Raw genomic sequence first — 22,927 nt, forward strand, 5'->3', positions numbered from 1 at the left:
GGAAAAAAAAAAAAAAAAAAATCATAAAAAGGTAAGAAGAAAAGAGTATGAAGACTGTAGAGAAAAAAATGAAATATACTCAAAAGATAGTTATGGAGTATGCCAAATGATTAAAAAAAATTTTTTTAAGAGCAGCTCAGCTCCTTACCTGCTGACATCAAATATAATTTTGTAGCTGTGACTTCTATTACATGTGAAAGTAAAATTTACAATTTATCAACCTAGAATATAGTACTTCTTCAAATTTAAGAATAAAATCTCTCAATAAAATAGACATAAGCTGCCTGGACAACTACTTTAGTATCGTCTTTAAAGTTAGGTACGTAACACGTTTTTACAACTAACTTACTGTAAAAACAATGGTATGGGTCCATTGTCTAACTGTCCCATACGGAACTACAAATAAAAGGTCAAAAGTTTGCTTTTGAAGAGTGTTTTGAGTTGGTCAAAACATTATTATTCTTAAAACAAATTATTCTTTAAGAGTTCCTATACACTGCAGGATGTTACCTGAACACTATTTACTTGGCAGAAATGCTTGATGACATCCAAGAGAGGGGCCAGCATGGCAGCTTTGCCTTCAGACACACCATCAATCTGTTTTACATTTTCAACTGTAGTTGGTCTGTCATTTAAAAACAAAAAGTTAAAAAATCACTGAAACAGTATCACTCTAGCAATTCGGCTCCATTCTTAGTCTTCATAAATACATTTTCTCCACAATCAAAAATAATGCATAATCATGTCTTATAATTTCTTTGCCTTCCTCCCCTTAAAGATTTATTGTTTCAACAATTATTGAAAAAAACACCACCACTTCCATCAGCACAAAAACACCACAAAGTACCTGTTGTAAACAAACCATTATCAGAAAGGAACAGGCAAATGCCTAATTGTTCCCCTCTGTTACAGATTTATTTTCATAGAAATGAAAAGAAAAGTGATGAGACTGAGGACAATAAACAGGCCAAGAAACTCTCAGAAGAAAGTCTCATTCATTATTTTTCCTAAAAATGTGCACCAGTAACAGTAAATCTAACCAGGCTTTTAGCTCCGAATTTTTTATTGTGCCTAAAATCTAAGATCATACAATGTCTCCTTTCTAAAAACTCTGTCAATTTAATGATTACTTGTTTTCTTTAAATATCTTCTCTGAATATTAAATTGTGGTCATAGAATATTTATTTTTTGAAAAATTATTGTTGTAAGATGTGAGCACTGTATAATATTATTAGAAAATCTTGCACACAATAACATATTTTGAATGAAATTTAGTAATAGGAACAATTTTCAAAAGGAAGGAAAAAGATAAATACAATTAATAACCCAGCATCATTTTTTGGAATTAATTTCTTGTAAATATTGATCACCTAGTGTTTATCAGGTATTGTGCTAGATTCCAAAGAAGACACACAGAGATAAGGAACTATAACTTTACTCACATAGTTTAAGTTCTAGAAAATATAATGCATGTCCACCACTAATTACAAAGAAAAATAAATAAGGCGCTCAATGATAAGTTTCAGAGAACCATCTTTAGATGGATTCAAAAGAAAGACAAGTCAGCAGGAGGAAACAGTGATAAATCTAAATCTTGAAGGATTTAGGAGGAGTTCTGGGGAACCAAGAAAGCTACAAAGCAGAAAGCAACAGTGTAAATAAATGAAAGATGAAAGGGGGTCCTCAATAATGGCAAACAATCCAGGTAAGATAAGCCATTCTAAATTCTGTGGCTTAGGTAGAAGAGTGGATCTAAGTCCATAAACAGATAGGCTTGGAATTCCACACTGAAGAAGAATGGGAAACCATTTCAGCGGAAGCATAACATGATAAAGGAAGATTAATTTGGTATTCATATATTAATTGAAACAGACAGCAAGATTGAGGAGTAACCAATTAAGAGTCTTTTCCAATAGGTCAAGGGTAAATGGTCAGAGCTAGCTAATACAATACCACTAAGAAGAGTAAAGAGAGCACAGACAGATATACACAAAGAATATTTAAATGAAAACTAAGAGGAAGGAGATATATATAGTATGGGGAAGTGAAACCTATCAGATTTTAAACGTGTGACTAAGAATGTAACACAATTTTTTAAAAGTGAGGAATTCCAGAAAGTTTTAGTGGTTAGATAAAATGCATGTAGAGAGGATGAGTGGATAATGAAATTGATTATATATAACTTCATTGCTAAAACCACAGTTGGTTTTGCTCCTGCAGAAACATGGGCTCAGCAAAGAGGTCTGCATAGCAATGTGGGAAAACTGGGAGTCAGTTCACACATGTGAAAACTGAAACCATGGCCATATTATTAAGTAATGAGATAATTTATAAATCTATTATGTTAAAGGAAAAATAAACCAAAACATACACAAAGAGATAGTTTACCTCATTTTGGCCATATCCAACAGTATCTTGTTAGTTGCCAGAATAGCTGGAGGAACATCCATTATATTGGCATGTCTCTGCCTAGCTTCTACTAATTTGCCATACAACATAGTCTGAACAAAAAACAAAGACCAATTCAGCATTCTTTTAATGTACTTAGAAAAATTCACCCTTTCTTTTTAGACCCTTATATATTATATTTTCCATTGAGATGAAAATAAAATGAATTATACCTCAGTTTCTTAATAATATTTCAAAATATTAAAGAATTTTAAACATGCAAAGTATACTAAATATCCTCTGATAAATTAATTGCCTTCTAACAAAAACCTTACCTGGGTCTTTTGCTCCTGGGCTGACATAACAGGTTCTGAGGAAACCATGATACTGAAATATTTAAAGAAATAAACAATGAAATTTTTTCTTTTTCTAGTTTTTATTTCTACTCCAAAATGAGAATATTTTTCCTCAGTAACATTTGTTCTTCACAATACCAATAAGGCAAAATGGTTCCTTAAACAGAAACAGCACAGACTTAAAACACTTTGGATCAAATATATTTACTGTAATGGTAAAGTTAAAACTGCAATTTGAGTCCTTCAGAACACGGACTCGTTTAAGGAAAGCTGTCTCCTCTGCCTCCTCAACCAAATACTGTGAAAGAAAATAATCCCCATCCACTAAACACCAATTTTAACCAATAGAAATACAATCATGATTCTTCCTGTGCAACCACTGATTTTTTGGTTGGAGGGGAACATTAACAAAGAATAAAATTATTCAAAAATTTCCTCAAAATCATTCAAATAAATATAAAACAAGGAAGTAATTTAGTTTTGGACTCCTCAAAAGAGGGAAAGAACACAGCCAATTAGCAAATATGGGGCAAGAATAGGTACTGGTGCATCAAATTAGGTATTCAACAAGAGACATTTCTCACGGATAAATTAATTATAAATAGAAAGTTATAAAAATGGAGTTGTATAAAAGTCTACATGAAAGAGACATCAAATTTAAATAAATTTCTGCATCTTAAGAGATAAACAGGAGAACTTGGAAATTAAAAAATGTTTGTAGGGCTAGCATGGTGGCACATGCTTGTAATCCTAACTACTTGGGAAGCTGAGACAAGAATATCACAAATAAAGGTCAGCCTGGGAAACTTAGTGAGACCTTGTCTCCCCGCAAAATTTTTTTAATCTTAATGAAAAGGAGGGAAGGCCAAGCGTGTTTGCCTAGAATGTGTGAGGCTTGGTTTTTAGCCCAAGGACTGGAGAGGAGGAGGAGGAGGAAAAGAATAACAGAAATATTTGTAATTCCTACTAAAAGAATTTAGAAACTATGGTGTAAAATAAAGATTTCATGTTCCCAACTATCAAGTCCTATCACTGAAATAAGTAGTCCTTAGCCTGAGAGTTCACAGAATTAGTAATATCAGGTGAATCAAGAAAATAATGCTAGGGACTGAAGGGAGAAAAAACCTATTGTTATGGCTCATGTCTAGATGTCCCGCCAGAGCGTCATGATTTTTCAGAGGAGGTTGAATCTACAGTGTGATCTGATTTATGGTGGGGCTAAGGGAATGAGTGCTACCCACCCTAAGTCTGGATGGGACAAAAGGGACAGGAAGACTGTTAAGGTCCCTTGTTGCTCTGCGACCATTTATGCTGCCATGATGTGTTATTCTTCTCCTATGTGCCCCCTGCCTTGGAGCAGCTGATTATAGACAAAACCTCTACAAACTGTGAGCCAAGTAAACGCTTTACCTTTAACTTTGAGTGTTGGGTATTTTGTCTCAGCAACAAGAGAAAAGAACTAAGACACCTAGCATGAGAGGAAATCAATAAAAACTTTTTTTAATTGATGAAGTAAAAAAAATAGTAGCTAAGTATGTCATGGAGAAGTATGGAGGAGGCAAACAGAGAACTCAGTTGGAAAATTTCAGAGTAGTTGCTACAGAATAGAACAAATTGAGTTTGTTCTGTGTACTTTGCTGTAAGCTTCTAGGTACAAATTGACTTTTTACTTGTATTATTTAAAGAAAATTTAAATAAATTTTAAGGTACCAATTACAGATATTTAAAAATTCTGTTCATTTGTATACACTGAGTCCATATGTTTAAGTTAATTTCTTGACCATGCCACAGGTATGCCAAATGCATTTTATCTTATCGTTAAACTCTTGATTTTAAACTCAACCTCTTAACATCTAATTCCCCCAACCTGTGCAGCCCCTACATTGCCTAACAAAGGGAATGACAACATTCTCACATTCAAGCATTCAAAGACAGAATTTAAGGCCATGGACAAGTCTTTCTTTTTCTTTAACCGTTCTATCTTCTACCATACAAGTCTTTTTCTCTCCATGCCCTCTTTTACTCTCCTTATCTATGCTACCACTACTTCTTTCAACCAACACAACAGCCTCCTTATTTGAGTCTCTACAATTCCCTCCAAAGCAGAATGATCAATTAAGGATTGATTAATCAAGAATTCGCACACAAAGGTCCACAGGTCAAATTTGTTTTGGTTAGGCCAAAAGTGAATAATGTTTTTTATACTTTTAAATAAAAAAATTGTGGCTTGTTGAATTCTATGAAATTCAAGCTTTAGTGTTTAAGTAGTTTTATTGTACTACAACCATAATCATCCATTTTCATACTACATATGGCTGCTTTGAGGCTGCAACTGCAAAGATGAATGACAAAGGCCCTCAACACCTAAAATGTTTATTATCTGAATTATTTTAAGTATGTGTGTAGTACATAAAGATTACTTTCATCCTGCTAAGCTGGTAATGGACACAATATACTTTCTTTTTACTTTCTCTCCCCCTCCCTTCTCTCCTTCCACTATCCGATTCTTTACAACAAATCTGTCAAATGCTGCTCTAAATTAGAACTTTAATCACGTCACTGTTCTGCTTAAAACTCTACCTTAACTCCCCACTGCCTTTATGATCGAGTCAAGTACCTGGAAGAAATTAATATTCTGGCTTCTGTTTAATTCTCCAGGCTTAAATTTTACCACTCCCTACTTAGAAAACCTCTGCCCGTGCCCTTGAGTGGCTCAATCGTATCTTTCCTCTGCGTGAAAAACTTCCCCTCACACCACCTGACTGACATCTACTCGAGCTTCAAAGAGTCACTTCTTTTGGAAAGTCCTGCTTATTCGTCTACTGTTTCTGAAACATTGTAACTCGAATTGTACTTTTAGGTTCCCTGTCCTGTGCAACCGTCTTAAGGTCCAGTGACTGTGTCTTGAATATTCCTCACTTGATCTCAATGACTAAAATGGTACCTGGCACTAAAAAGCAGCCTGCTAAAAACATAGTAAAAGTTTAAATGAAGACATACTTCAGGATAATAAATGGCTATGTTGTTTTACATACTCTTCAAATGTTCTGTTTACATTAAGCCATAGAAATATCACATATTCAAACAGAAGGAAATTATTTAAGGTGGGAAACATAGTTTGGTAAATGTATCAGATCCAAACTACCATTATTAGAGTGAGAAAAGCATTTAAAATGCATACAAGTATAAGAACACATTCATTTATTTTGACCTGATGAGAATGTAAACATAGTCCATTAATGTATTATGTAGGCCTTAACGTGTTTTTCAAATTCTTCATCCCCAAACCTCTGGAATTCTATATAGTTTCCACACTTTTATTAAGTCACCAAGTTAAATAATAAGCTTAATTATACATTAACTATATTGCCTGGATCCTCTATCAATTTTTGTATTTATTATTTTATGTTACCATAATAATTGTTTTGAAAATGGGGTGGGAATGTATATTTCATACAAATTGGTAGACAAATACAGCTTTGAAAGCCAGCTCTGCCATTAGAAATATGCTCTTGAACAAGATAGCTAACTTTTTAACCCTTGGTATCTTTAACCACAGAATACAGGTAAATAATACAGCAACTCAACAGCTTTTTTAAGAATCAAAGGAGATATTACATATAAAATGCTTAGCATTTAACATAGAACCTGGCAAAGAACAATGCTAAGAAGCACTGGCTGTTAATATCACTGTGTGTGTCTACTTAATAATTACAGTACTGGGGTCGGGGATTTAGCTCAGTGGTTCTGCTGCCTGCCTCACAAAGGCCTGAGTTTAATCCCCAGTACAAAATGATACTGGATATAATTTAAATATTAAACGTTCTAATAATAATTAATTATTAATAATAATAATTAAATGTGCTAATGAAATAAGACAACATCTGATAGTTCCTTTGCTTTACAAAATAAAGGAAAATAGTGCCGATAACATAAGCATAGAAAATAAAAACTTAGAATTCTGTACCTTTTTTTAGGAATGTTAATCCCGGGAGAAATTTTATCAAGTGCTTTGTAAGAATACATCTTCTCCAAGTTAGACTGCATTTAAATATACAGAGAGAAAAGTGAGAAGTTTAAAGAAATATTTAAGAATTAAGAAAAAAGATACAAAATCTCACAGTTATAATTTTTCCACTGACTAACCAGGCAATCAAGTAAATCAACTGAAAATAAGCTCTTAAACCATCTCTCCCAAAATCTTATAGGCAGTTAAAAAGTTCCCTTCCTCCTTAAGCCATAAATATAAATGATCAAAAGAATGCTCCAACACACAGCAAGGCCCAAGTTACAAAACTAAGTTACATTCTGCATAGTTTAATAAAGCAGAAAAAGTGGAAAGAAAATGTAATTCACGCATTTGTCCATCTTCCATGTTCTATTAGCTCAAGTCTGTCTGGGTTAAGTACTTAATCTATTCTCTAAGAAGCCAACAGAACAAAAACGTGTGGGGGCATACATACATGCACACACATGCACATATGTGGCTTCAAAGAGAATATTAGGAATAAGGCTTATTTTCTATCAATTATGAATATCATAATGCATTAAAACGCCAAGCCAAATGAATTACAAAGAAGGCTTGAAAGACTCAAAATGAGTTACTTTCTCAAATTCTACCAATTTTTCTATTAGCTCTTAAAATCATATAACATATTTTACTCTATTCATATCACTTTTCTTCCTAATTTATTACTTATTATATGTACTATTATTCTCTTAAATTGGAGGGGATTTAAAATTTAAAAAATTTAAAAGAAGAGTTGTATCAATAAAGAATGGAATAAGGAAGAATCAGCTCTTTAACACAAACCTCCTTCTCTGCAGTTAATTCAATTGGTATTTGATTAGAGGGATGATGTTCAGTGCCCGAAGATACAGTACTAGCACTGAAAAATAGAAAAATTAAATTATTTCTGGTATTAAAATGCAATTATCTAATTTGTGAATCATCATACCCCCACTCTCGAGATTATGTTATCCTTTTAGAACTGACAATTTTTTAAAACTGATTTCCTTTCCCAGAAAAGAAAGGAATTTAAAAGAAAAAAAATTAACAAATGATCAATAACATGTAAGGCACTAAAAAGTAACGAAGAGCATATTCCCTTCACATCTTCTACACATAAGGAAGCTCAGCTCATAAATTCTTCACCATTCATCTCAGTGCCGCTTACTCAATGGGAAAGATGATCTCTGTAGCCTATTTAATAGACAAAGTGTTCTATGATTTGATTTCTCTTTTCTGCAGAGCCTTTCTCCCAAACTCACTAACACAAGTGTGCAAACACAAGCAGGCAGCAGGCAACTGATTTTATTTGTGTGGTACCTATAAAATGCTGTAATTTGAATCATTTAATCAACAACCAAAAAGAGAAGTAAAATAAAAACAGCAGTGGGAAGGGGGAAAAAAAAGCCTGATAAATGAACCTTGGCAGAAGAAACTTCTTCAGACATAATTCTTCATTAGCTTGAAGTACAAGGGTCTGAGGAGATTCTGTATTGGCTTTAAAAAGCCAATTCCTACCCTATCAAAACAAAGAAACAAAAAAAAACTTAATACACAGTGGGAAAAACTATGTCAAACACATAGATTTTTAGTCTGTTTACCTTTACTGTAAGGGTGCAAATCTTTACAAATCTGTTATTGCCAGGAACGTCTACCAAAAATCCTTCAGTTATGAGGTGACGGGAAAAGGCCTTCCACCAACTCTCTGTTTGATCCTTGCCAGCACCAAAAAGGTTGTGTCTACGATACTGATCTGGAATACGCTGAGAACTCTGAAATTAGGAATAAAATCAGCATGTAAAAATGCTTATTCAATTAAAAAGGCTAAGTAAAACACAAATCCATCTATTGATTCTTTGGTGTTTTGGGGGGGTTTTTTTGGTTTTTTGAGACAGGGTCTCACTATGTAGTTGAGACTGACCTGGAACTCACTATGTAGCCCAGGCTGGTCTCGAACTCACAATGATCCTCCTGCCTCAGCCTCCCGAGTGCTAGGATTACAGGCGTGTGCAACCATGCCTGACTTATTTGGTTTTTACAGTAAATTTCAGCTTTAAAAACTTAATTTTTTTTTTTTTTTTTTTTTTTTTTTGCTTTTTTGGTTTGTTTTGTTTTGCTTTTTTCAGGAGATAGAGTTTTGTTATGTAGTTCAGGCTGGCCTTGAACTCACTCTGAAGCCCAAGCTGTCCTTCAACTCACAGCAATATAAAATACAGTCTAAATGTTTAGAACTAAGCAGACTACAATTCAACATTTTTACATTTTGCCTTCGCTCTATTGAAGATTTAACAATCAATGTTTATAAAAATCCAGGGATCAAAATTAAAAGAATATATAACAAGAGTTGCAGCAGATATAACTCAGGCTTTCTGTCAAGAATATATTGGCTTTATGTAACTCATGAGAACATTATAGAAACAGGTTTAACATTTTAAAATGATAAAAATGTAAATAAAAAAATTCTAAAACAAGTAGAACAAGAATGACATATTAAATACAAAGATACACTGCTTTAATATTTAAAGATCTTCCCAAACATATTACTGAAAGCAAAAGCATATCTGAGTATGTATTAATATACTTATACCATTCAAAATTTCTAATGCTCAGACTTCTAAAATATCCTAAATAAGGCTGCTCTTTCATGGAAACGGAAGCTAAGATGAACCTCAGTCAGGTTAATTTCCACCAGAGACAGAGATAACAGTGCCTAGACAGTTGTCTAAAAATATAGGTTTCTGACAGGAGTAGTTAACTGAGTCCGTGACCTGCTCTGTATTAAATCTTAAAAATAAAAATAGAATCATTTTTATAAAAATAGATAATAAATTTTAGTATTATGACGATTATATTTATTAAAATGTTATTAGATTAAGATTGACAGAAATATAAACACCCAGGCATAAAGTGGCACCTTTTTCCTTATTACCAATCCCTTCCTCTACTAATCCTCATTTTGGGTTGTTTAAAATCAGACACTGTATATGTAAGGTGAACAAGTTTTAAGATCGAATATACAACACAAAGACTACAGATAATGAAACTGTACTGTATTTGAGATTCCTGATAAATGAATAGCTTTTAGCTGCTCCTGCCACCAAAACAAACCAAACAGAGGGTGAGGATTATGTGGGACGATATATATGCTATTTGGCTTTACTGCAGTAACCATTTACTGCAAAATATCATTCTGCATATTTTAAACATGCATAATAAATTTTATTTTGAAAATTAAGACATCATAGAACTTCAAAATTGAAAGGAATGTTGAAGCTGTTTGTTTTTTTCACTCTTTTGCGAGTAAGTAATCAGAAGCTCAAAGATGTTAATGACAGCCTCACACATACTGTTCAGGTACTCTACCACTATACCACATGCCTAGCCCACAACCCCTCCCTACTATCCTTGGTTTAAATTTTGAGATAAAGTCTTGCTAGATTGTCCAGGCTAGTCTCAAACTTGCAATCCTTCTGCCTCAACCTCCCAAGTATCTGGGATTACAGACATGCAACACCATACCCAGCAAGTTCTAAGTTTTTGATAGTATATGTGCACATGCCTATATACCCACCCACACCGATATACACACGTATGTGGCTCTTGGGCTAGACTACCTGGATCTAGTGCTATGGTAAATTACTTAACTGTGCTTTTATTGCTTGAAATAATATACAAGTACGAAAATAGTTTCCACCTTTTGAAGATACTTTCAAGAATAAGAAGGTACAATAACTAGGACAAAACCTGGCTCAGTAATTTCTTTTTATTAATTAATAGCTATACAATAACTAGGACAAAACCTGGCTCAGTAATTTCTTTTTATTAATTAATAGCTGAAACCTTAACTCAACCTAAATTTCTTAATCCAGTAGCATTTAGTCAGTTTTCTCTGCAATACTTGCTCATGGTTCTATTGCTTAGGGTTTACTTATCTTTTTTTAGCAAGAGCAAGAGATTCTATTGCTTGAAAATTAATAACACCAAAGATATTAAGTTGCCGAACTACCACTTACTAGCTCTCTAAACACAGAAAATTATGTTTTCCTTTCCTCAGTAGAAAAAAATTTTGAAGTGAATACCCACATTTACTAGTATGAAACAATGAGACTTTCTAATTAGTAGGGAATAAATGTCTCTTCCTTTTATGATCAAGATTCATTGTGTACTCTGTGTACTATGTTAATAAATTTATATTGTCTTGTTTCCATGGTAATCGCTATGCAGAGACCATTGTTGACAGGGGGAAAAACTTGCCACTTCTCCAATTTCCTTAAGAGTCACAATTGCTTTTTATAATTCTCTTCACTGTGAATGACATTTTCTTCTACTTATTCCCTCATTCCATCACTGAAGGTCCAAATTAAGTCTACCTTGCTAAAACCTACTATATCCTCCATAAAATCAAAGCAACAGTGATATTCTCATGGACTTTCTAATTCCCCTGTACATGCTCTCTTCAGACTTGAATAATGCTTCAATGCTATTCGTGTGTCCTTTATCTTTTTCTATATTATACTTCTGTCTTCCTGACACCTTTTATACTAGATGATAAGTTTCATTTAATTCAGCTCTGGATCATCAACAAAATACAGTAATATAATGCTTTACACAAAAATAGATGTTCAATAATTAGTGAAAAAAATTATAAACCTCAACTCAATACACATCAACATTTGGCTCTAACCAATGAAGGTCCATGATATGAAGAGTTTGTCTAAAATCTGTCATCCTGCAAAACTGTATGTAGTATCACCTTACAGTATACTTCTCCAGCCTGAAAACAGTTGCAATCTCTTCATTAATTTCCTGTCATTAGTTGGAAATGTCTATTAAAAAGGACTACAGGTAATGCTGTTTCATCAAAATTAACCAAATAGCTAAAAGACAGTAAGGCAGGCAGTATTTGGGCTATAATTTAAAAACCAAAATTCGTCAGACAGAATTGTGAAGAAGGGGACCTTTATAAAGAAAGTAACAAAACTTTTGTTTTAGAAAGCTACAATTCAAGAAGTGATAAGTTTCTAAGTTCTTAAAATATAAAACAAGCCCATAGCTTCTGTCAAATACTCTTTTTCTCCCCATTTCCCAGTTCCTACAGACAAAAAGAAGCCAACAGCTGCCACTTTAGGGCTTCAGAAAGTCAGTCTGAGCTATTTTATATGCAAAATAAAATCAAAGGATAAAGTAATAATAATTATCTTTAGAAGTATATTTCAACCAGATAAAATAACTTATTCAGAAAATTAAAAGGAAAGCCTTCTCCTGTTAGATTCTTTGAAAATTATAAGGGTGATTAAAACTACCAAGAATTCCAATAGCTTTTTCTAGGTCCCAAAATCTTTTATCGAAAGTGTTATCTAAGCTGAACATTCTGATGTGGCCTGTAATCCTAGCTACTTAACAAGCTGAGGAAGGAGGATCAAGTTCAAGACTAGCGTGGGCAACTTAGTGAGACCCTACCTCAAAAACTGTTTTAATTAATTAAAATTTTTAACTAAAACATGTTATCTGAGGCCAGGGCTGAGATAAGGCTTAACACTGCGCTGTGATAAGAAAAAAATGTTACACTTCATCTCCAGTATGCAAATTAATGATTGTGTTCTGTTTTCTAACTTATAAAATTAAGGTCATTGTATATCTTATCAAATATTCACACAAGGTACATGGTGAACTAATTACACAGTTAAAACTTAGATAACAGTTGTACTACTCAATAACTAATAAAACTTCAAACTCCACTCACAAACTTACAAATAAACTATGTAACTGTCTTTACTATTTTTCTAAATACTGTGTATGAGAATCATATATTACTGAAACTACACTACGTATATTTTTTTAAGAAAACTCCAATAGCTTTCAGTTTAATACACATCATTTTACAGATCAACATTATCTAAAAAGTTATAAATTCGTCCTAAATTAGTGAAGGGGAACATTTGCCAATTCTCAAAGGAATTACAATCATAATTTTTAAAACAATATCCCAATAGATACTATGATCACTGAAGGGGGAAGGGGTATGTCTCATTTTCACTGCAGTTAGTATCGACAAATTTTCATTAAGTGGCACTTTTTAAAAAGTTTTGCACTTTTATTTAGCAAGGGTAGTATAAAATTTCACAAAGGATAAACTTCTTAATTTGAGGACTCCCAGAAGACTCAGTATAAGAAGTCTGACTTGGTTTTCAAATAATAGGTGAAATCTGATCCCTCTTGTGACCAGTGCAAGTTTTTCTAGGAGCACACTTACACTTATTTGTTGATACTGGATACAGCTAGATTATATCAAATTAAAACAAGAATATTTTTTATAAACTACACATTCAACTGAGATACACAGGTTTTGAGAGTGACGAAGAAATTTTTACAGATCTCAACTATATTTAAACTGTCCCCTGCAATCTAAATTCTTTTTTTATACTACATAATATAATTCATAGCAGATAAAGCAAATTTCTTTAAGCAATAATTCTAGTACTGAATTCTAATCAAACTAGTGATTGAAAAACAAAATTTTAAACTCAATTCAGAATCTAAACATATTATTGTCTCAAAAATAAAAAGTAAAATTAGAATTGTGAAGGTCCTAAATTCAATCCCCAGTACCAAAAAAAGAAAAAAGAAAAAAGTTAATGTTTTCAACATATTTCACTGAAAATATTTCTCAGCTAATTTAAACACAATATTCAAAATATATTAACATGAGGCATTTCAGACTTTAGCAAATAATTATTTACCTAAATGATTTCTAAAATTCTACATACAAAATAATAGTCTTAAATTATTTTCTAAATATTGTTAACAAATGTACATATTTACAAAGTATCCTCTCTTCCATGCTCAGTTTGTTCCACTAATACTAATATATTAAGTGAATCAGTCACCTTTGCTTTACAGGCTTTTAAATCAATGATAAAATCACATACACAAAAAGACTCGAAAAAAGCTTTTTAAATATGTCATATTTGTTTCTGTCATTGGTTAGCATAATGCTAGCACATTAATCTCTCTAAAAAGGCAGTTAAACTGAAGTGACCATTGACTGATAAAGGAAAAAATAACTTTTTAAAAATTTTAGATACTTCTAGTAAGAAATGAGGAGAAAGAAAAAAGTCCTGCCAATACTGTTATTGAATTTAGCCACTTATAATTCCTGAAACAATGTTTTCCTCAAAGAATTTAATAGTTTCCTAGGTGCCAAAAGATACAATTTTATTCTGGTAGTCCTTTGATACAATAAAAGTTAACTTCCCTTAATTATCCTAAGACCAACCAGTCTAAGGGTTTACCCCTTTGTATGTGATAAACTAACATAATGTTTCCAGACTGATATTCAGAGCTTAACATCATCAGCTTGGAACATCAAAATAGCAGCAGATGTAATACACACAAGTTCTGTCAAAAGTAATGAATAACTTATCCAAAGCCAAAACTATAATCCTAACTCTGAAGAAAGCGTAACAGGGAACAAAAATGAAGGTTATTTACAGATATACTTACAGATCCTCGGAGAAATAAAATTGGAACCCCAATTCCAAACTTTCCCTGTAAGATGTCCACGGCAGATAACAGAAGGAATGCTTGTGGCCCAAAGTCCTGTGATGTATCATCTGAATCATTAATGGAGTAGCAATGATGCACTCTATAAAAAAGATAATATGCTAAGAAAGCAAAGACAAGTACCTTTAGAAATGAAAAGATTTAGTGTAACAATTATCTCAAAAGTGTCAACTGCTCAATATCTAAAAGATGCCAAATACTTCAGAAGCTACAAAGTTCATTACAGCCAAGAGCATGTGAAATACTTAAAACTTGAAAAAAAAACTAAAGTATTATAGAATGTTACGCTAAGAGTTCTCTTCTAGTGCTCCAGAAGCCAAGTTCAAGAAAGCAGAGGTGCAGGATCACAGCTAGAACAGCAGCACCTGATCAGTTTACATAACTTAGACTTCTGTGTTAGGCTTTGGCGAAAAAAAAAAAAGGTGGAGAGGTTGCTGCAAAAAATAAAAAGTTTTAAACTTATAAAAACAAATTTATACAGTAAATTATTAATTTAAAACCTAATGACTATGAAATATGACATGAAGTTTATAAATCTTTCATTAGAACATTTAGAAGTTAAATTCCTAAGTCATCCTTCAGGAAGATTTGAAATTATCAAATGAGAATTCTTTATGTTGAAAACAAAAGGAATCCTTAGAGAAAAATCAAATAAATATAGTTAAAGCTAATCCAATTGTTTTCCTTAAAATAAATTATCTTTGAAATATCAATAAGAATACCTTTAAATTCCAGATAAAATAATGTTTGGAGGGGAAAAAAACCCTACTATGTTCATTTTTTTATTCTCCTAGTCTAACCTCTTTAGGAGAATTCTTAGTTGACAAATTTTCTCTTCTAATAGGAAATTTTATAGCTATCACATGCTCAGGAAGTACTATTTTACCAGTTTTAATATATATTATTTTAATTATCAGTATATTCTAAAATTTTTTAAATTACAGTTTGATTTTTAAGTTATTCTAAATGGTTTCATTTTTAACTCCCAGATGTGTAAGAATATTTTTAGCTGCTTATTTATTTCTGAATCAACCACATTCTGGTCAGAAAATGTGGTGAGTTGTAACAACTCATTGAAAGTTTTTTGAAACAAGCTACAGTCTAGTATGGGAGTCAGAAAGCTTTTTTTATCAAGGACCAAACAGAAAATACTTTAGGCTTAGTGGATCACAACAGGTTTTGCAGGTAACTATTTAATTCAAGCAGCCACAATAAACAAAAGGGCATGGCTGTGTTCCAGGAAAACTGAAATCTGGCCTATAGTCTGCAACCCCTGCTCTAATACATAGTCAATATTCATAAACACTCCATATATATTTCAGAAGTTCAGGCTTTTATCCAGTGTTTTCCAATCAGGGTCTTGCAGATACATCATAGGTGTACCAAAAGTTTAACTGTTCCAGACTTTAGGCTCTAGACAGAGCCTGGACTTCAACCATTAGCCCACTATGCTACACAAATAATTATCATTTGCCACATGGGTCATGAACTAAAAAAAAAAAAATGAATTTGAGATATACTGCTCTAATTGTTTGGTAGAGGTATACCACGTGATAAATGAAACGTCAATATGTTGATCAAATTTTATATAACCTACTAATTTTCTGACTGCTTAGCTTATCAATAATTAAAAATTATACCAAACTCCCCCACTATGATAGTGGTTACTGATTTCTTCCAGTTGATGTCAATTTGTACTTTATTTGTGTAAGGCTTTTGCTTTGCTTTTAGTGCACAAAACAATTATGTCTTCTTGGGAAAGGAACAATTTACCATTATATAGCCAACAACTCCATCCTTTATAACATTTCTTATGCATTACAGTAACACAGGTACTGCACCCAGATTGCTGCTAACCCAAGTAGATGCATCATTTGTTTTTATTCTTGCAATAAACACACAGCTAAAGTCACTGTATTTGTGTAAAGTTCTACAAATTTTAACATACCCATGGGCTCATATGCATAAATACATCTAACATTCACCAAAACAAGCACATACAAGAGGATTAAAATAGCAGAGTAAGACCAGGAGCAAAATAAGGTCTGCCTCTTCAGGACCTGGAATTAAAGCACCTGGAAAACAACTTGAAAAAGCAAAACCAAAAAATAGCTCTTTGGGAACTGAGAAGGAATTGACAGAAATGGGAAATGACAGAGAAGCTGGAAAAACTGAGCACAACGCAGAGAAAAGGATAAAGCAGTCTGGAAAGCTCACCCCAGCTCCAGGGAGGGCACCTGTCTCTGCTAACACAAGCTAAACCCAATGCATCCCCTGGCAGAAACAATGGCTTGAGCCAGCAGCACTGGCTCCAAGAAAAGTGCACGGTTATTGTACAATGCCAGTACAGCATGGGGTTTTACTCTAAAAGTGAACTCCTTTTACCTGGCAGGCTAGAGTTGGAGAATAAATCCAGTGCAGCACCCAACATACTTGTGTTTAATCAGGAGCCAATTTGGAAAGGGGTTGTTTTAAGACTAAGCAAAAGGAGAAATACAGAACAACTGTACTTATGGGTTTCTGGGGTCAGCCTACAACAGTGGCTGGGTAGAAAATAGCCACAAGAGACAAACATAGCAAGGGAGCTAGCTAGATATAGACCCCCTGAGAAGTTAAAGCTCAGGCCAAAAAGGATATAGGGTCCGGCCTACAAAGTTGAGAAGCCATGCCAGTTATGAGCAGCTAACGGAGGGGGCTGGGACTGAAAGTGTTAGCATTAAGTTCAACAGACTGCTTGACCTTTCCACCGTGTTAACCTATATCCGACACAGAGCTCAGTAGCCTGTTTGCCTTCCCCATTTACCAACATGATTAGAGATATCCTTTGGCTTATACTGTGGCCACAGCCTAGGGTGGAGAAAGCCATGACTGGGGTACATTGAGGGATGCAGAAACTGGAAACTACCGCAATGAATATAGCTGAACAGTGGAAATAATTGGTCAACTATGCCCTGAAGGAAATGCGTGACAGGATTCACACACAAAAATGTGAGTATGGAGGCAAAACAGCTTAACAGTAACTCACTATGTCACCTTCATATCAGGTGGATTCCGATGCTGTAGACTCTGGAAAGAAACCATGCTTCAAACACACAGAGTAATTTGGGTTTTTTTGGACGCATTTCTCTTTGTGCTTTATTGTTTTGTTTTGTTTTTGAAGCTTGAGCTTTTTTTTTAAATTATGCTCTCTGTACTTTATTTTTCATTTGTTACTGTTATTTTTACCTAATTCTATGAATTTTATTTTACTCCCTAATAGGATCCTTCATCTCACTTTTCTTGCCTCAGCTGCCTTTTGTCAAATTTTACTTCTTGCATTTTTCCATTCCCCACCCTCTCCATTTTTATTAGTACAGTAACCCTGTGAAGCTTAATCTTTAAATATTTAGTTGACTCTACGCTATTATTATTGAATTCTTTTCTATTGTTAGTGGTGGTATAATTGTCGTATTTAGTACATATTTGCTGTGTGTCGATACTTGGTTTGTCTTTGTGTCTACATTATAATTACAAATATCTTTTCTATTGTTAAAGGGGGGTAAAGTAGTAGCCCTTAATAGTTCTCTTGGTATGTCAATATCCAATTTAATTTTGACTCTATTATTGTTGCTGATTTTGTTGCTGCTGCTAGAATAGCAAAGCTATTGCTATTAGTTGGCTTTTACTCTATGCTGCTATCTAGTTTGTCTTTGTGTCATCATTACTGTGGTTCATTTCTGGAGAAAAGGATACTAAGCCAATTACAGTTGGACCCTTCTCTCTCCAAATTAGCAAAAGGTCAGATCTTAGGACAAAGGCAATGGCCTTTAAGTAGCCATACCCAGTGTGCATCACTGTAAAGCAGACTAATTTAAAATGATCTCCATACTATCAACAAAGTCTTTCCACTATAATGGACCCTCAACCCTCAGAAAAAAAGAAAAAAAGAAGGCAACAAAAGCCTTGAAAAAGTACCAACTCCCAAAAGCTGATCCAAAGAGTATCTATGAGGAGAAAAGAAAAATCCATTCAGCTAAATTATATGAAATGTTAAAAGACACACACAGAGCAAATTGAGAAAGTGCTCAGTGAGCTCAAAGATGACATAACTAAATAGATAATGGCCTTAATAAAATGACCAGTGAACTTACAGAAGACACTAATAAAAAGCTACCTGAGCCAAACAAAACAGTACAAAACATGAATGAACAATTTAGCAAAGAATTAGAATCCGTGAAAAGATAACAAACAGAAATCCAGGAGCTAAAAAAAAAAAAAATCCTACTGAAAGTATGGGTAACAGAAATGACCAAAGTTAGGAGAGTATCAGAACTAGAAGACTAGGCCACAGGAAAAAATCATTCTACTGCCTGTTTTTGTAAATAAAAATTTTGGAACACAGGCAGAGCCACTTGCTTATTGCCTATGGCTGCTTTCTTGATACAACTAAGTTGAGTAGTTACAACTATTTGACAAGTAAAGCCTAAAATATTTTCTAGCTGGCACTTAAAAAAATGTTTCCTAATCTTTAGACCAGGCCCTTCTTCTGAAATAAGGCAAAGTGAATTTTATCCAAACTTTGAACTTGCTACAACCCTGTAGAAAAATTATTTTTCTGAAGTCTTCCCTGACCATCCAATTCAGATGAATCTTTCAAGTCTACCTGTGTTGTCTTTGTCCACCACCAGAAAGAGGACTACGTTCCAAAGACTTCTTATTCTACAAGATTTACCTTGAGACTTCCTCTTAGATTCACAGGTTATTCAGAAGTGTTATTTAATTTTCAATGGTTTAGAGACTTTCTTCTTCTCTTCCTGTTATTGCTTTCGAGTTTAATCCCATTATTTACAAAAAATACTTTACCCAAGTGGAATTCTTGAAAATTTTTAAGGTTTGTTTTATGACCTAGAGAATGATTTACATTTCACAAAAGTTCAGATTCTTTTTTTAATTTTATTTTATCGGTACATTTAACACATACAATATAATGATATTCACTGTTAGAAATTTGTACCTTTGCATAGTCAATCTTGCTTATTTTGTTCCCATTCCCCCACCTTCCTTCCCTATCTACAAAGACTTTAAAACTTAAAAAGAATGTTTACTCTGCTGCTGTTGCATGGATTCTTCTATAAAAACTAATGAGATCCAGTTTGTTGAACAGTCCTTTTCATTTCTCATTCTACTGTCTTTTGTCTACTAGTTATATTGGTTACTGAGAGAAGATACTGAAGTTACCAAGTATAGTGTATTTCTCCACTCCTTTCAGTTCTGTAAGTTATTTTATTAAGTGTACATACAATTAAATTATACCTTCTTGATTGTGATGGTTAAATTTATGCATCAACTTGGTTAGGCAATGGTGCTCACTTGTTTGGCCAAATACTGATCTAAGTGTTGCTGCAAAGTATTTTATAGATGAGATTAATATTTGCAATCATCTGACTTGGTGTAAAGGAGATGACCCTCAATAATGTGAGCAAATCTCATCCAATCATTTGAAAGCCTTAAAAGCAAAATCTGAGATGGAATTCATCCTTAAAACTATAACACAAACTGCCCTAGTTTTTAGTCCACTGGCCTACTCAACAAATTTTAACATTACCAACTTCCACAAGTGTCTAAGCCAATTCCTTAATATCAATTCCCCTATCAAATATTTCTTACACAGAAACACACACACAAAATCACTGGTCCTGTTTTGTTGGACAATCTTGACTAATAAATTGCCAAACTGGCCGGGCGTGGTGGTGCATGCCTGTAATCCCAGCACTCAGGAAGCTGAGGCAGGAGGATTACTGTGAGTTCAAGACCAGCCTGGGCTACATAGTGAGCTCCAGGTCAGACTCAACTACATAGTGAGACCCTGTCTCAAAAACAAACAAACAAACAAACAAAAAATGCCAAACTGACCCTTTTACATCATGCAATGTCCTTCTTTAACCCTGGTAACATTCCCTGCTCTCTATTGCCAATATTAAAACAGCAATTAGTGTTTTCATGAAATATAATGCTTCATTCGTTTTAACATATGTAATTATACTTTAGGTGGACTTCTTACAGACAGCATGTAAGATGAAAATATAAATGCAGTCACATTTAATAATCAATTTCATAATTTATGCCTTTGAATATTTTGACTTTATATTTAATATAACTTTCATATCTTTAGATTTAAGCCATTTTATTATGTACTGTAAAAATAAAATAATCTAAATTGTTCACTTTTCAAATTTTAAATAGAGTCATTATTTTGTTTGAAAAATCTTTTAACAAAAATTCAATTAAACATGATCTGAAAAGTAAGAGAAGCAGAAGACTTTTAGAATGTGCATCAGAAAGAAATCCTTACCCGGACCTGCAATTATCACAGCAGTTTTCAGTTCCCATAACACCCAAGGAAGCCTTTTGTAGTTGTCTGTCCTCAAAATGAGACAAAATGATCCTATCCAAGAGAAAATTTTAAATTAAATAGAAGAACAAATATATGTGTATGCTGAACTCATGCTAAAAATCAGGTGAAATCATCATCAGTTGATTTATCTCATATTCCAATACAGTATTTGAGTTCAGGTTACTAGGGTGACAAATAAGCTGCCTTAACCACTTACCAGTTTCCACTGACTACCACAAGTGTCACTCAGCAGGTGTCATTTGAACCAGTCGACTCTTGTTTGCATGAGATACACTTGTCTTTTTGTTTTTTATCAACTGGTTTTTGCATTCCTTTTTATTTAGAACATTGTATTCACCTTTCATGTTTGTTTCTAGTAAAACTTAATAAGTAGTTCTGGTTATTTTCTTTTACTAATTTGTGTTTATTTTATTTGTGAAAAATAACCTATAGTTTTGTGCTGCAATCTATGAAAACTCTAATTGTAAGTACATTAGATATAATTTTATACTTTAGAACTCAGTAATTTTTTTTTTACAATATAAAATGGACATATTTGGGACACTGAGAGTGAAAAGGAAGGAAGTGCCAAAAGATCTGCAGAAGAAAAAAACAAAAAAAAAGGAGAAAAAGTGGCTAGAGAGGAAAACTCTGTGTTATGAAATGGAAAGACAAAGTTGTCTCCTTATTATCAACTATTCATAATACAGAAATAATAGAACTTGAAAGAAGAAACAATACTAAAAAGTTTCCAACAGTCATCAATAATAATTCTATGGGTGGTACAGACAGAACTGACTGAAGTTCTATTCTGTAATCATAAGATAAGGAAAAAAATCACTATAAAATATTTATGCACCTTCTAGATTAAACAATATGGGACTCATTTGTTATTTATTTAAAATAAGGGTATTCAAAAGTCATTTACAATTTGGATTAGATCTAATAGATCAAATTGAAAAATACGGGATAGGAAAACGCCACCTGGGATATCCATCATCAATGTCTTCACCATTGTGTTTAGGAGGTAGACATTTTACTGAGATTATACCACCCAGAGGAAAAAAAGAAAACCCAACTCAACAGTGTAAAGTGTGTTGTTAAAAGAAAGACAATAACACTGTTCAGATTGTAATGTTATATTGTGCATCGAATGTTTTAAGATACACCATACACAGAAAATTATTGTATATAAAATATAAATTTGATAAAATTATTTTTATACTTCCTGTTATGTTGTCTTATAAAAATTAACAAACATTTGCAGTTTCTGTTTACCCTATTTTTAAATAATTGGAATGGTAAATGGTTAAAAATTTGGGACACATGTAACATAATATTCAGTCAAAATATTTGCTATTATGCTATTAATTGATATAAAATGAAAGATACATACTGCCGCCTACATCTGCTGGAATGAAGATATTTTTCCATTTTTGCCACCATCTTTAATTTGTATGATCTAAACTTCTCATTACGTATCTCAATGAAGTGGTGCCTGTCAATGAAAAATATTACAGGATTAGTTGAAATTATTAGCAATTTTATTATTTTTTAATTATTTTTTCCCAAAACCCACACTTCCATCAACATTTCTTTTACCCACAGAAAGTTCTTGTGTATCCCTTCCCATTTGTGTCTCCCCATGACATATTTTTTGGATTGCTTGCAAGCTTTCTATTATATAGGAAATATGACCTTTCCCCCACAAGAGGTTATTTTTTTAAATATTTATTTTAAATTCGAAGTATTTATATAAGGAATGGTGAAAAAGCGCACATCACACCAGCATAAGCTTTAAACTTCATGAGCTCTTCAAAGGTCTTTCTTGCCCTCCAAACCTTCATCTTTGTATCACGGGATATTTGTTGATACCACTAAGGTATCAGAATTAAGTTTTTCCTCAAGCACTATAATTGATTCTGGTTTTTTTGCCATAATATTGAACTTCTTTAAATATTTTAAATAACATTAAAAACATTTGTTAATTTTTTAAAAGTCAGTGCTGCTACTATATATCTTGATTGTTCATTTCTAGTTTTCTATGAAGAAATTTTATGAATGTCAAATATCAGATGATGAAAATCTCCCAAATAGTTTTGCATACCTTTCCAAGAATAAATAAATATCTGAATTGTATTTCAGATATTGCAAAAGAATAAAAATGATGTACATTTATAAGATCTAAGTGGTAACTGATTCTAATGAAAGGGTTCTGTCCAATCTTCTGACTGATCA

The 22,927-nt window shown here is 33.0% G+C and overlaps 1 protein-coding gene across 6 annotated transcripts in view; it reads right to left on the bottom strand.

The window, feature by feature from the left end:
* Wrn (WRN RecQ like helicase) overlaps positions 1-22,927 on the bottom strand; it is a 142,001-nt gene that overhangs the window by 21,720 nt on the left and 97,354 nt on the right. For 5 of the 6 annotated variants that reach the window (XM_010622218.1, XM_010622194.1, XM_033765378.1 and 2 more), the window contains 10 exons: positions 22,086-22,187; positions 20,648-20,740; positions 14,257-14,398; positions 8,355-8,525; positions 8,175-8,272; positions 7,558-7,633; positions 6,712-6,785; positions 2,724-2,775; positions 2,389-2,501; positions 511-625 (listed from right to left, as the gene is read on the bottom strand). In XM_010622218.1, coding sequence (XP_010620520.1) covers positions 511-625; positions 2,389-2,501; positions 2,724-2,775; positions 6,712-6,785; positions 7,558-7,633; positions 8,175-8,272; positions 8,355-8,525; positions 14,257-14,398; positions 20,648-20,740; positions 22,086-22,187 — 1,036 coding nt within the window. The remainder of the gene's footprint in view (positions 1-510; positions 626-2,388; positions 2,502-2,723; positions 2,776-6,711; positions 6,786-7,557; positions 7,634-8,174; positions 8,273-8,354; positions 8,526-14,256; positions 14,399-20,647; positions 20,741-22,085; positions 22,188-22,927) is intronic. The other variant, XM_010622213.1, reaches the window with a different exon arrangement.

The sequence above is a fragment of the Fukomys damarensis genome, unplaced genomic scaffold, assembly GCF_012274545.1.
Source record: "Fukomys damarensis isolate Sample0158 unplaced genomic scaffold, DMR_v1.0_HiC HiC_scaffold_18, whole genome shotgun sequence".
Classification (NCBI taxonomy): Eukaryota; Metazoa; Chordata; class Mammalia; order Rodentia; family Bathyergidae; genus Fukomys; species Fukomys damarensis.